Genomic DNA, 14,004 nt, shown 5'->3' with positions numbered 1-14,004 from the left:
TCTCTTCCAAATTCATCTCTCTCTTCAATCCACTGACCCCCACAAATCCATCCTCTACATGTTTCCCAAAATCCATAGACCTAACAATCCTGGACACCACACTGTAGATGGATACTGTGCTCTCAGTGAGAGAATCTTCAATCTTGTCAACCAACATCTCAAAGAAAAGCCTGAGTCTAGAATCCCATATTGAAGATATGAACTACTTCCTTCAATGACTCTCCTTTTCCCATTCCGTTACCACCTAGATTACTGCTTGCTCCCTATACATCTAACTAATTATATCGAACATCTCATAAATGACTTATAATGGAGACAGCAATCACAATGATATAGAACACCTATTAAAAGACCAATGAATCAGTTTGGAAATCATTAAGGTACTGAACTGCTAATGCTATTAAGCCACAGTAATTGCACTTACAATGCTTGACTATTTAAAATTAGTGACAAAAAATGACAATGGATTATGTTCAATCGGGTGCTTCACAGATTCAACAGCTCGTGTGATGACTATAATCTTTACATGACTGCAGACTTTTTCTATGTGTACTGTAAATATAAATGAAATTAATGAATTGTAATTTAATTAAATGTAATTTACAGATTCAACAGCTCGTGTGCTGACTGTCAAAATTACATTTCATTAATTTCATTTATATTTACAGTACATGTGGAAAAAATCTGCAGTCATGTAAAGATATAGTCAGCACACGGGCTGTTGAATCTGTGAAGCACCCGATTGAACATAATCCATTGTCATTTTTTGTCACTAATTTTAAGTAGTCAAGCATTGTAAGTGCAATTACTGTGGCTTAATAACATTAGCAGTTCAGTACCTTAATGATTTCCAAACTGATTCCATTGGTCTTTTAATAGGTGTTCTATATCATTGTGATTGCTGTTTCCATTATAAGTCTTAACTAATTATATCCTCACACATACCAACTTCTCCTTTGAGTGGAAGATACATAAACAAAATGCAGCATGACCATGAGTACTTTCATGGCAACCTCCTATGCTAATTCATTTATGGACTGTCTAGAGAAAAATTTCCTAGTCTCCCTAAAAACGAAACCCCTTATTTGGTCCAGGTTCACTGTGATATCTTCATGATTTGGACCCAGGGTTAAGTCACCATATCATTATTCAACAGTCTTACACCTTCTCCCCCACTCCCTCCATTCTGTTCTCTTCAGCCCAATGTGCCACCATTCTGGATGTTAACCTCCACCTCTTTGATGGTTCCATCCATACTTCTGTCCATATCAAGCCCACTAACCATCAACAGTGGTCACATTTTGGCAGCTGCATCTGTTACACATTGGAAAACCACTCCCATGTAATGTGGCCACCTGTGGACAATGCATCTGCAGTGATAAGAATTTCCCTTCTTGCCTAAACCTAGTCCACAGACAGATTTCCTGAGCCATGTCCTTACACAATCCTTCAACTACTGTAACGTGCAATAAGCAGTTGGACCATGTATATTCACAAATTTATGGTTTTATTCTATTTTCTATTTTATTTGAAATCTTTTAAACTCTGACTGTATAATACGTCGTGCTAACACAATTTACCCCCATGATTAAAAAAAATCATAAAATTGCTGCACTACAAAAAGATATATACTTTTGTTTATGTGATATATATTATCATAATTGTTGTATTGTACATTTGAATGAATTTCATTTTTTGTAAATAATTTTCGATTTAATGTTCAATGTTTCGATGTTAGTATTAATATACGAGGGTCACCCACAAAGTAAGTTCCATTTCTATTTCTATCTGTGGCAGCACTATGATCACAGCTCCGAGCACGTGCAGCAGTTACTCTGACTCAAGGAGAAGACATGTATACCATTTTCAAATTGCTGCTGCTGACGTGTGCTTTGTAGTGCTTCTTTATAATGTCAGTCGTAATTGAAAATGCCACCGTGCATGAAATCAAATCTGTGATTCATTTTCTAAATGCAAAGAAAGTTAAACCAAAAGAAATTCATTGGCAAAATCTGCGAGGTTTATGGACAAAATGCTATGAGTGATTCAATGGTTAGAAGATGGGTCAGACTGTTCACTGAAGGACATGATGAAGTGCACGATGAAGAACAAAGTGAACACCTGTCTGTGGTTACTGATGAACTGGTTCACACAATGAAGAGAAGACTAAGCACAACCGTAAGTTTATACCTAATGCCTTTGCTATGGAAGTTCCGCAAATCTCACAATCACTAAGTCATGAAATTGTTACTCATTTTTTGGGACAGAAAGGGCATTTTGCTGATTGATTACTTACCAAAAGGCCAAACAATCAAGGCACATTTACTGCAAGACCATTAACAAATTGTGCCGTGCAATACAGAACAAGTGCCGAGGATTACTGTCAAAAGGTGGTGTTTTCTTCCATGATAATGCCCGACTTCACACGGCAAACATGACCAAACAATTCTTAAGGGAATTTCACTGGGACGTGTCTGATAATCCTCCATACAGCCCGGACCTCGCTCCTAGTGACTCATCTCTTCTTACACCTAAAATCTGTCCCTGGTGGTCAACACTTCAATGATTATGACGAGTTGAAAGAACATGTAACCACATGATTGAATACACAGGCAGCAACCTTTTATGAAGAAGGCATACAAAAACTTGTGCCACGCTATGACAAGTGTCTACAAAATTTCGGGTACTATGTAGAAAACTAGTTTAAAAGTTGTAGATTTTTATACAATAAATATTTTTTCTGTATCTGTACACATTTGTTTTATATAACCAAATGGAACTTACTTTGAGGACAACCCTCGTATCTTTACTGGTGTAAACTGGGGGCAGTTCTCTTGCATATGTGTGTGTGTGGCGGGAAGGAAGGAGAAATGTAAAGTTTTCTGGAGTTACGTACAAATGAAATGCATTTCACTGCATGAACGTTGTAAATTTATGGCAGCAAGATATCTAGGACTATTATTTATGAAAATTACATACGAAACAGTTTTGTCATCTACATTATTCTACAAACACGTCAATCTATTGTGCTTCCAGATCTACAAGAGAACCTGGCTTCCAGGCAGAAGTAGTTCAAGCAACGGAGTTAAGGAGATCCCCAAGAAGCACGATGAGTATCATCTCTTTAAAACTACCACTAGACCTGGCCAACAATATTTAATTACTCCATCCCCCGCCCATCCTCTCCTCCTAAAAACATCCCTGACTGGACCAACTGAACCATGCTACAGCTTCAACTGTTTATCACTGTATCTGCAAATGAAGATCCTACCCACAATTCCTCCCAGTCCTCCTAAAGTGGTATTCTGTTGTCCTAACAATCTATGCAATAACCTCATCTATCCTTAAGCCACACCCACATCTAACCCTCTGCCACATGGGTTATATCCCTGGGGAAGACCTAAGTGCAAGACTTGTCTGATACACATATATGCTGTAAGAGGCTTATACTAACCCACCAGAAGCAGAGCCACCTGCGAAAGCAGTCTGTCATACCAGCTATGCTCCAGTTTTTACAGCATTTTATGTGGGCATGACCAACTAGCTGTCCTTCCAAATGAAAGCCCACTACCAAATCTTGGCCAAGAAGAGCAAATCTTATCCAGTGGTGGTAAAACGTGCTGAGCACAATATGCTTAATTTCAATGGTTGCTTCACAACCTGTACACATCTGCATCTTCCCTCACCCAAATTCATCAGTTTATCTGAACTACATGTTGGGAGTTGTCCTTGAAAACACGTCCTCCATTCCTGTAATCTTCCTGGCATCAATCTCTGTTCGCAATCTGCCCCCACACTTATCCCTGCCCTGCCTCAGGATACTAATTTTACTCATTCTGCACCCAAGATCTCTTCCCAAGTGTCACTTCCCTCTATTCTGTTTCCCTACCTACTCCTTGATGATGTTGTCATCACCATGCACTGCACGAGCACATCAGTACTTATGTACTTGTAACATGTTGTATTCCACTCCCATGCACCTCCTGCCTCCCTCACAGCTATCAGCAATCGTCCCCAATCCTCTCTGCCTTTCTCCTCTCACATGTTTCATCAAACACAAATTATCACACCAGTCAAGACACAAAACACTGGAGTCTCACCACACTGTTTTCAGCCAGCACAATGTAACTGTGCTGGTGTGGACATATATGTGTACTCTAGCTTCAAAAATGAGTCATCCGAAAGCTGTGTGCCTGTTGAAACTGAAAGCCTCTACTATTTGATGAGTTACCTTTGCTCCTAAATTATTTACATTCACCTAGAACTTTCCACTACCATATCTACCTACAATATGTTCTACTTACTGCCCTTCCTTCTCTCAAACATTTTTTTTTTTAAATTTTAGTTTGCACACTGTTTTCTTACTTTATCTTCTTGCTCTAATTTACATTACTCTGGACTTCACTGAGGAATTTGTATATAAGGGTAGCACATGGTTTATGATGAGAACGTTATTAAACTTTAAATCTACCTCTATCGACTTTGGTTTACTTGCATGCCAACCCAAATTGTCAAGACTTCATACGTACCTGTACATTTTGCAAAGCCAAATTCTCTCTTGCACTTCCACCCCGACAGCCAAATCTTGGAACAAGACCCGTCACTGACGTAAATATGCCAAGCACAGCAGACACAGCAACATCGATGCATATATTCGTATGGTAGCTGGAAAAGGGAAATTACTATTTGGATCAGCTTAGTTTACTTATTTTTATATATTCCCGTATTTTCAATTAAGATATAATGAAGTGATTGTCTGCCAACAGGAATATATGATTTTATAACTATATATCTGTTAGTACAATAATGCAAAGACTACTGTGGGAAAAAATATAATTATTATGACAAGAGTCCTCCATTAAGCTTCATCTTCAATGTCTCTCCTACCCTGACTCCTACATTGGGCTCTCCCTCCCGCCCTCCCCACTCCGAAAAAACATTCACCTTGTAATATTCTTTAGAGACTGGAGAATTTACTGCATTGGAACTTTGGAACAGATGAAAACTGTGTAATGGACTAAAACTTTAACAAACCACTTGTTTATGGCAGCAAGAGAAGGGAAGAAAACCAATGCGCACTCCGTGTGCATACTGGGGGGAATCATTCCAGATGTGGAAAGGGTCCTTCCGGATGCCATGAAGGGTACAGGGTGCACCCATCTGCAGGTGGTCGCTCATGTCGGCACCAATTGTGTGTGTCGCTATGGATCGGAGGAAATCCTCTCTGGCTTCCGGCGGCTATCTGATATGGTGAAGACTGACAGTCTCGCTAGCGGGATGAAAGCAGAGCTTACCATCTGCAGCATCGTCGACAGGACTGACTGCGGGCCTTTGGTACAGAGCCGAGTGGAGGGTCTGAATCAGAGGCTGAGACGGTTCTGTGACCGTGTGGGCTGCAGATTCCTCGACTTGCGCCATAGGGTGGTGGGGTTTCGGGTTCCGCTGGATAGGTCAGGAGTCCACTATGTGCAGCAAGCGGCTACACGGGTAGCAGGGGTTGTGTGGCGTGGACTGGGCGGTTTTTTAGGTTAGATGGCCTCAGGCAATTACAGAAAGGGCAACAGCCTCAAAGGGTGCGGGGAAAAGTCAGGACATGCGGGGACCAAGCAGCAATCAGTACTGTAATTGTAAACTGTCGAAGCTGCATTGTTAAAGTACCGGAACTGCAAGCGCTGCTAGAAAGCACCGAAGCTGAAATCGTTATAGGAACAGAAAGCTGGCTGAAGCCAGAGATAAATTCTGCCAAAATTTTTACAAAGGCACAGACGGTGTTTAGAAAGGATAGAGTGCATGCAACCAGTGGTGGCGTGTTTGTCGCTGTTAGTAGTAGTTTATCCTCTAGTGAAGTAGAAGTGGATAGTTCCTGTGAATTATTATGGGTGGAGATTACACTCAACAACCGAGCTAGGTTAATAGTTGGCTCCTTTTATCGACCTCCAGACTCAGCAGCATTAGTGGCAGAACAACTGAGAGAAAATTTGGAATACATTTCACATAAATTTTCTCAGCATGTTATAGTCTTAGGTGGAGATTTCAATTTACCAGATATAGACTGGGACACTCAGATGTTTAGGACGGGTGGTAGGGACAGAGCATCGAGTGACATTATACTGAGTGCACTATCCGAAAATTACCTCGAGCAATTAAACAGAGAACCGACTCGTGGGGATAACATCTTGGACCTACTGATAACAAACAGACCCGAACTATTCGACTTTAAGTGCAGAACAGGGAATCAGTGATCATAAGGCCGTTGCAGCATCCCTGAATATGGAAGTTAATAGGAATATAAAAAAAGGGAGGAATATTTATCTGTTTAGCATGAGTAATTGAAGGCAGATTTCAGACTACCTAACAGATCAAAACGAAAATTTCTGTTCTGACACTGATAATGTTGAGTGTTTATCGAAAAAGTTCAAGGCAATCGTAAAATGCATTTTAGACAGATACGTGCCGAGTAAAACTGTGAGGGACGGGAAAAACCCACCGTGGTTCAACAACAAAGTTAGGAAACTACTGCAAAAGCAAAGAGAGCTTCACTCCAAGTTTAAACGCAGCCAAAACCTCTCAGACAAACAGAAGCTAAACAATGTCAAACTTAGCGTAAGGAGGGCTATGCGTGAAGTGTTCAGTGAATTCGAAAGTAAAATTCTATGTACCGACTTGACAGAAAATCCTAGGAAGTTCTGGTCTTACGTTAAATCAGTAAGTGGCTCGAAACAGCATATCCAGACACTCCGGGGAGATGATGGCATTGAAACAGAGGATGACACGCATAAAGCTGAAATACTAAACACCTTTGTCCAAAGCTGTTTCACAGAGGAAGACCCCACTGCAGTTCCTTCTCTAAATCCTCGCACAAACGAAAAAATGGCTGACATCGAAATAAGTGTCCACGGAATAGAAAAGCAACTGGAATCAGTTAACAGAGGAAAGTCCACTGGACCTGACAGGATACCAATTAGATTCTACACAGAGTACGCGAAAGAACTTGCCCCCCTTCTAACAGCCGTGTACCGCAAGTCTCTAGAGGAATGGAAGGTTCCAAATGATTGGAAAAGAGCACAGGTAGTCCCAGTCTTGAAGAAGGGTCGTCAAGCAGATGCGCAAAACTATAGACCTATATCTCCGACGTCGATCTGTTGTAGAATTTTAGAACATGTTTTTTGTCGCATATCATGTCGTTTTTGGAAACTCAGAATCTACTCTGTAGGAATCAACATGGATTCCGGAAACAGCGATCGTGTGAGACCCAACTCGCTTTATTTGTTCATGAGACCCAGAAAATATTAGATACAGGCTCCCAGGTAGATGCTATTTTCCTTGACTTCCGGAAGGCTTTCGATACAGTTCCGCACTGTCGCCTGATAAAGTAAGAGCCTACGGAATATCAGACCAGCTGTATGGCTGGATTGAAGAGTTTTTAGCAAACAGAATACAGCATGGTTTTATCAATGGAGAGACATCTACAGACAAAGTAACCTCTGGCCTGCCACAGGGGAGTGTTATGGGACCATTGCTTTTCACAATATATATAAATGACCTAGTAGATAGTGTCGGAAGTTCCACGCGGCTTTTCGCGGATGATGCTGTAGTATACAGAGTAGTTACAGCATTAGAAAATTGTAGCGAAATGCAGGAAGATCTGCAGCAGATAGGCACTTGGTGCAGGGTGTGGCACCTGACCCTTAACATAGACAAATGTAATGTATTGCGAATACATAGAAAGAAAGATCCTTTATTGTATGATTATATGATAGCGGAACAAACACTGATAGCAGTTACTTCTGTAAAATATCTGGGAGTATGCGTGCGGAATGATTTGAAGTGGAATGATCATATAAAATTAATTGTTGGTAAGGCGGTTACCAGGTTTAGATTCATTGGGAGTGTCCTTAGAAAATGTAGTCCATCAACAAAGGAGGTGGCTTACAAAACACTCGTTCGACCTATACGTGAGTATTGCTCATCAGTGTGGGATCCGCACCAGATCGGGTTGACGGAGGAGATAGAGAAGATCCAAAGAAGAGCGGCGCGTTTTGTCACAGGGTTATTTGGTAACAGTGATAGCGTTACGGAGATGTTTAGCAAACTCATATGGCAGACTCTGCAAGAGAGGCGCTCTGCATCGCAGTGTAGCTTGCTGTCCAGGTTTCGAGAGGGTGTGTTTCTGGATGAGGTATCGAATATATTGCTTCCCCCTACTTATACCTCCCAAGGAGATCATGAATGTAAAATTAGAGAGATACGAGCGCACACGGAGGCTTTCAGACAGTCGTTCTTCCCACGAACCATACACGACTGGAACAGAAAAGGGAGGTAATGACAGTGGCACATAAAGTGCCCTCCGCCACACACCGTTGGGTGGCTTGCGGAGTATAAATGTAGATGAAAATGTAGATGTTTCTGTCATTGCTTGAATGTAACGTAAGTAGTTTCAAGTTTATAAAAAAAGGACAGCATTAACCATCTGTACAGATGTCTCGAGTCTGGACATCATAATGCAAAGGTAAAAGATATTCAAAATGTCATGACAGTCATTTAAAAGTTATAAATTAGACACACCCTCAATATAAATTTGGAACTTTGTTACTTTATTTGTGAACAATTTCAAACATGTTACATGTTATTTGTACGGAAGAAGATGCTCCCTAGTCAAACCTATACTACCTGTTTCTGCTAAATCTCGATGTAGACATGGGTCAATCAAATTATAAATTTGCATATATTCTTTTCATTAATGCCTTCTCTGTACAATACTGATGGAGATACTATCAAAGACAGTGCCACCAAAGCAGAGTTACTAAACAAAGCCTTCCAAAATTCCTTCACAAAAGAAGATGAAGTAAATATTCCAGAATTCAAATCAAGAACAGCTGCCAACATGAGTAACGTAGAAGTGATATCCTCGGAGTAGTGAAGCAAATTAAATCACTTAACAAAAGAAGTCTCTGGTCCAGATTGTATACCAGTTAGTTTCCTTTCAGAGTATGCTGATACAGTAGCTCCAAACTTAACATATACAACTGTTCACTTGATGAAAGAGCCGTGCCCAAAAACTGGAAAGTTGCAGAGGTTACACCAATATTCTATTGTGTTCAAATATTATGAATTACCTTGAAGAAAACGGTCTATTGACACACACAGTCAACATGGCTTTAGAAAACATCGTTGTTGTGAAACACAAGCAGCCCTATACTCACACGAAGTGTTGAGTCCTATTGACAAGGGATTTCAAACTGATTCCATGTTTCTGGATTTCCAGAAGGTTTTTGACACCGTACCACACAAGCAGGTTGTAATGAAATTGTATGCATATGGACTATTGTCTCAGCTATATGACTGGATTCATGACTTCCTGTCAGAGAGGTCACAGTTTGTATTAATTAACAAAGTCACTGAGTAAAACAGAAGTGATTTCTGGCATTCCCCAAGGCAGTGTTATAGGCTCTTTGCTGTTCCTTATCTATATAAATGACTTGGGAGACAATCTGAGCAGCTGTCTTAGGTTGTTTGCAGATGACACTGTCGTTTATCGATTAGTAAAGTCATCAGAAGTTCGAAACAAATTTCAAAACGATTTAGAAAATATACCTGTATATTGCAAAAATTGGCAATTGACCCTAAATAACAAAAAGTGTGAGGTCATCCACATGAGTACTAAAAGGAATCTCTTAAAACTTTGGTTACGCGATAAATCAGTCAAATTTAAAGGCTGGAAATTCAACTAAATACCTAGGAATTACAATTACAAACAACTTAAATTGGAAGGAACACACAGAAAATGTTGTATGGAAGGCTAACCAAAGACTGCATTTTATTGGCAGGACACTTAGAAAATGTAACAGATCTACTAATGAGACTTCCTATGCTATGCTTGTCCATCCTTTTAGAACACTGCTGCACGATGTGGGATCCTTAGCAGATAGGACTGATGAAGTACGTCACAAAAGTTCAAAGGGCAGCATGTTTTGTATTATCGTGAAATAGGAGAGAGTGTGTCATTGAAATGATACAGGATTTGGGTTGGACATCATTAAAACAAAGGCATTTTTCACTGCGATGGAATCTTCTCACCAAATTTGAATCACCAACTTTTACTTCAAAATACGAAAATATTTGGTTGATGCCAGCCGACATAGGGAGAAATGATTGCTATAATAAAATAAGGGAAATCAGAGCCCGCATGGAAAGATACAGGTGTTCGTTTTTACCGCGCGCTATACGAGATTGGAGTAATAGAGTATTGTAAAGGTGGTTCAATGAACCATCCGCCAGGCACTTAAATGTGATTTGCAGAGTATCCATGTAGAGGCAATCAAAGGAGAAACTACAATAATATTACTACAATTGCATATATCAAAGTATTTCTCCATGTTGATCCACTAACTATAAAGAGAGACAATCTTCCCCTTTAAAAATCTACATTCTGTTTGAGGGTAGCATCCATCCCACAGATTCATTACAAGCATATGCTAACAACGATTCCCAATCTGTCATTAACTTTCTCCTTTTTTATTAAATACTTTCTTGTTTGAAGTCCCAACAAAGAAGTACGCTGGATGTTATGCATTCAAAATATCAAGAAACTCATTAACATGCTTTTCCTGCACGATCTATTGCTGACTGCATCTTCAATTCTGCTGAATGACTGATTAGAAATACATGATTCAAAGCCAATAGTCTAAATAATTGCAACATATACGTAATTGCTCACTCTAAGAACTAATATTACACAAGAAGAAACTGCTCACTGTTATTGTGTTGACCATTGCAATAATATTTTATCTAGCAACTATAATGGGTGATATTCATTTAGAGAACAGCCTTCCTCCATACTATCCTCTTCCAAGTTTCACATTATAACACCATCCAACAAATTACGTATTTTCTTTTTGTCTCTGTCTCTCTCATAATTAGTCACTTACATTGTTATTGTGATAAAAAGTGCCCTTCACAGATAACCAAAGTGATGAAGACAGTATGTTTATGTGGGGGACAGACTATTATAAATGTTGACAAGCAATACAAAGACCAATGGTGCCACACCTGACTGAAGAAGCTAATCAAATCAGCTGTCACTGAGGACAGCCTGAATTAGATTTTAGAACAAGATTAGTATTTTAATGCAGGCTTAAAGCTTATGAAACAGCATAACTGAGGAGTCTATCAAAATATGGATGTATTAAAACTTAATAGGAACTGAGCTTAAATGTAAACAAGGTTTTTGGGTCAGGTATTTGTTTTATTAACATCTTCCTAGCTAAATCCTCTAAGAATGCGCATGCACACACATACACATGCACGCACGCACAGAGAGAGAGAGAGAGAGAGAGAGAGAGAGAGAGAGACCCCAGTATGTCTTTACAAGGTTGAAACATTTTAGACAGACACAGATATTGAAGAAATCTAAACAAGATAAAAGAGAATTGGGGAAACTTTTAGGTTCAAGTCATATTGATGATGGAACATACAAACTATTAGTAAATAAATAAACTGAAGATTATGTGAACTTTTATATTATTACATTGGTGCATAAGTCTTTGGCATTTGCGTTTTGTACGTTGGTTCTGTTTGCTATGGGTTTATTTATACATTGTAATTTTTTATTTATAGTTCACTGTTGCTATTTCAGTTTACATCTCGTCCTTTTGTCATTTGGAGGTAGTGAATGGAGCTGTGAACACTAGAAAATAGAATGCCAAGTGGAGAATTGGAACATTTCACATATTCTTCTATTTGAGTTCAATAGAGGCGTGACAGCAGTGGAGGTAGTCAGAAACATTTGCGTCATGTATGGAGATAATGCCACTGGACAGAACACGACAAGAAAATGGTTCTCTCATTTAAAGGAGGGTCATTTTGACATTAGTGACTCTCCATGTTCAGGTTCGATAAGATTGCTTAAACAAATTAATCCACAATGATCCACATTAGTGTACTCAAGAACTGGAATTTAAGGAACTGTGATCATTCCACCATTGTGTGATATCTGCAAGCAATGGGGAAGGTTCACTAATCAGGTTTATGGTACCATACGCTTAAACAAAAATCACGCAAATCAGTGGGTGGCCATATATGTATCTGTGTTTGCTCATACCATTCCTATCCTGTATCATTACCAGTGATGAGATATGGGGTTTTTATGCTAACATAAGAAAAAGAAAGGAGTAGTTGAGCCCAAACAAAACAGGAACTCTCTGTACAAAGACCTGCACCCATGCACGAAAGATAATGTTAAGCATCTGGTGGAACAGCAACAGTGTAGTAAGGCTGTGTTAAGTGATGATACTCCAAGATAACATCTGCCCACATTCTGCTGGACTGACAAAGAACTCTACATAGGAGTTGGGTTGCGACTTCATTTCACACCTATCTTATTCACCCGATCCCCTCAGATTTTCACATTTTCCATTCTCTACTGAACAACTTTCAAGGAACTTCCTTTCCAGATGAAAATGCCCTCTGAACATGGCTCAATGAATTCTTTGCCTCAAAACCACATGATTTCTACAGTTGTGGAATTGAAAAGCATTGGCAGACTGTTGTAAATAGTGAAGGAGAATATATTATTGATGATTAAAGTCTCATATGTGTATCTATTGTGTTTATTAAATTTATGGAACAATGCTACAAACTTATGCACCAACTCAATAGATGAGTCATTGAATTCTTTGAAAAATGCTGTGAAGTTAAAACTGAAATAATAAAATGAATCAGTGGAGTGAAAGAAGACCTGAAGGAAGCAGGACTAACACAGTTCGGTATACCAGACAGAATAATTTTTATGTGGAAAATTCATAACCGGATAGTTGGCCTGCCAGAAGGACCCCAAGAAAATGGGAAGAGCAGGGGGGGAAGTCCATTCTGAAAAAAATATGGACACAAAAGAAAGCTAGAACAAAACTCTGAAAATGCTGTTACTTTACACCACATGTTCCAACAGGGCACAACAAAATTATATTTTGTGGAAAAAAATAAAAAAATATAAAAAATCATGCTTCATACTGCTTCACAATCTTTTGCAACCAAACATGGAAAATAAATAGTAGTATGACACCAACAACACCTCACAGTCTGATTGGTACACAGGTAATGACTGCAGGAGAGACTATCAGTCACAAGATGTTGCGAAAAGGGGAGAGTCAGTTTTTTAAATATAGTGTGTAAAAATTGATTTTTCAACCTAGATGGATAAATTAGAACAATAGTTGAACAATCATTAAATAGTTATGAACCTAATACAACAGTTAATGGATAGAAGGAACCTTCAATGGTTTAGTCTCTTTGCAAACAAACTTCTAAAGCAAAAGTTATCACTGAACAATAGATGTAAGCTAAAGCAAAGAAAAATGTTTCATGAAAATCATTTGGCTGTCAGAAGGGCAATGCCCAAGTCCCTCAATGACTACCATAGCAGAATTTTATCTAAACACCTCTCGAAAAAACAAAAGAGAATTCTGGTCAGATGTAAAGGTTGTTAAGTGGCATCAAATATAGTGTCTACTCACTCATGTATTGCAGAGGAACTTAAACTGTAGGTAGAAAATCAAAAGCTGAAATGCTGCACTCTGTTCTTATTTTCTCTTCTCTTTTCATGTAGTGCAACTGGTTGGTCTACAGTTCATCCAGTTGAGAAACATTATTTGTTTTTTGACAAGGAAGGTGTGACTGTAGAAGATCACCAAAAGCTGAGCGAATATTTTCTGTAGGTGAAAAACAGCATTATGCTGATCCAGCAGCTAGAGTAAAAGTTAAGCAAGTGTCCTTCCAGAAAACCATAAATTTTGCCCTAAAAAAGAAATCGTGTGAAAATTGTAAGGACAAAATTACGAAACTGTATGAACGCATAACAAGCTTACAGTTCATAATCGGCAGTTTGAAAACGGATATTTTGAAAATACAACAAGAAAATAGTGAACGGAACACGCTAAAACTTGCACGAGATAGTTCGTCCATTATGGAAAAGTGGTCAAATGTGAAGTGCAATAACAGCATGACCAA

At 39.1% G+C, this 14,004-nt stretch overlaps 1 protein-coding gene across 1 annotated transcript in view; it reads right to left on the bottom strand.

Moving 5' to 3' along the window:
• Nucleotides 1-14,004, bottom strand: part of LOC126174924 (glutamine-dependent NAD(+) synthetase) — a 239,696-nt gene that overhangs the window by 92,058 nt on the left and 133,634 nt on the right. The window contains exon 11 of the mRNA XM_049921364.1: nt 4,530-4,665. Coding sequence (XP_049777321.1) covers nt 4,530-4,665 — 136 coding nt within the window. The remainder of the gene's footprint in view (nt 1-4,529; nt 4,666-14,004) is intronic.

This window comes from Schistocerca cancellata, chromosome 3 (genome assembly GCF_023864275.1).
Source record: "Schistocerca cancellata isolate TAMUIC-IGC-003103 chromosome 3, iqSchCanc2.1, whole genome shotgun sequence".
NCBI lineage: Eukaryota > Metazoa > Arthropoda > Insecta > Orthoptera > Acrididae > Schistocerca > Schistocerca cancellata.
The sequence above is the reverse complement of the archived record's forward strand: the minus strand, read 5'-3'. Positions and strand labels throughout refer to the sequence as shown.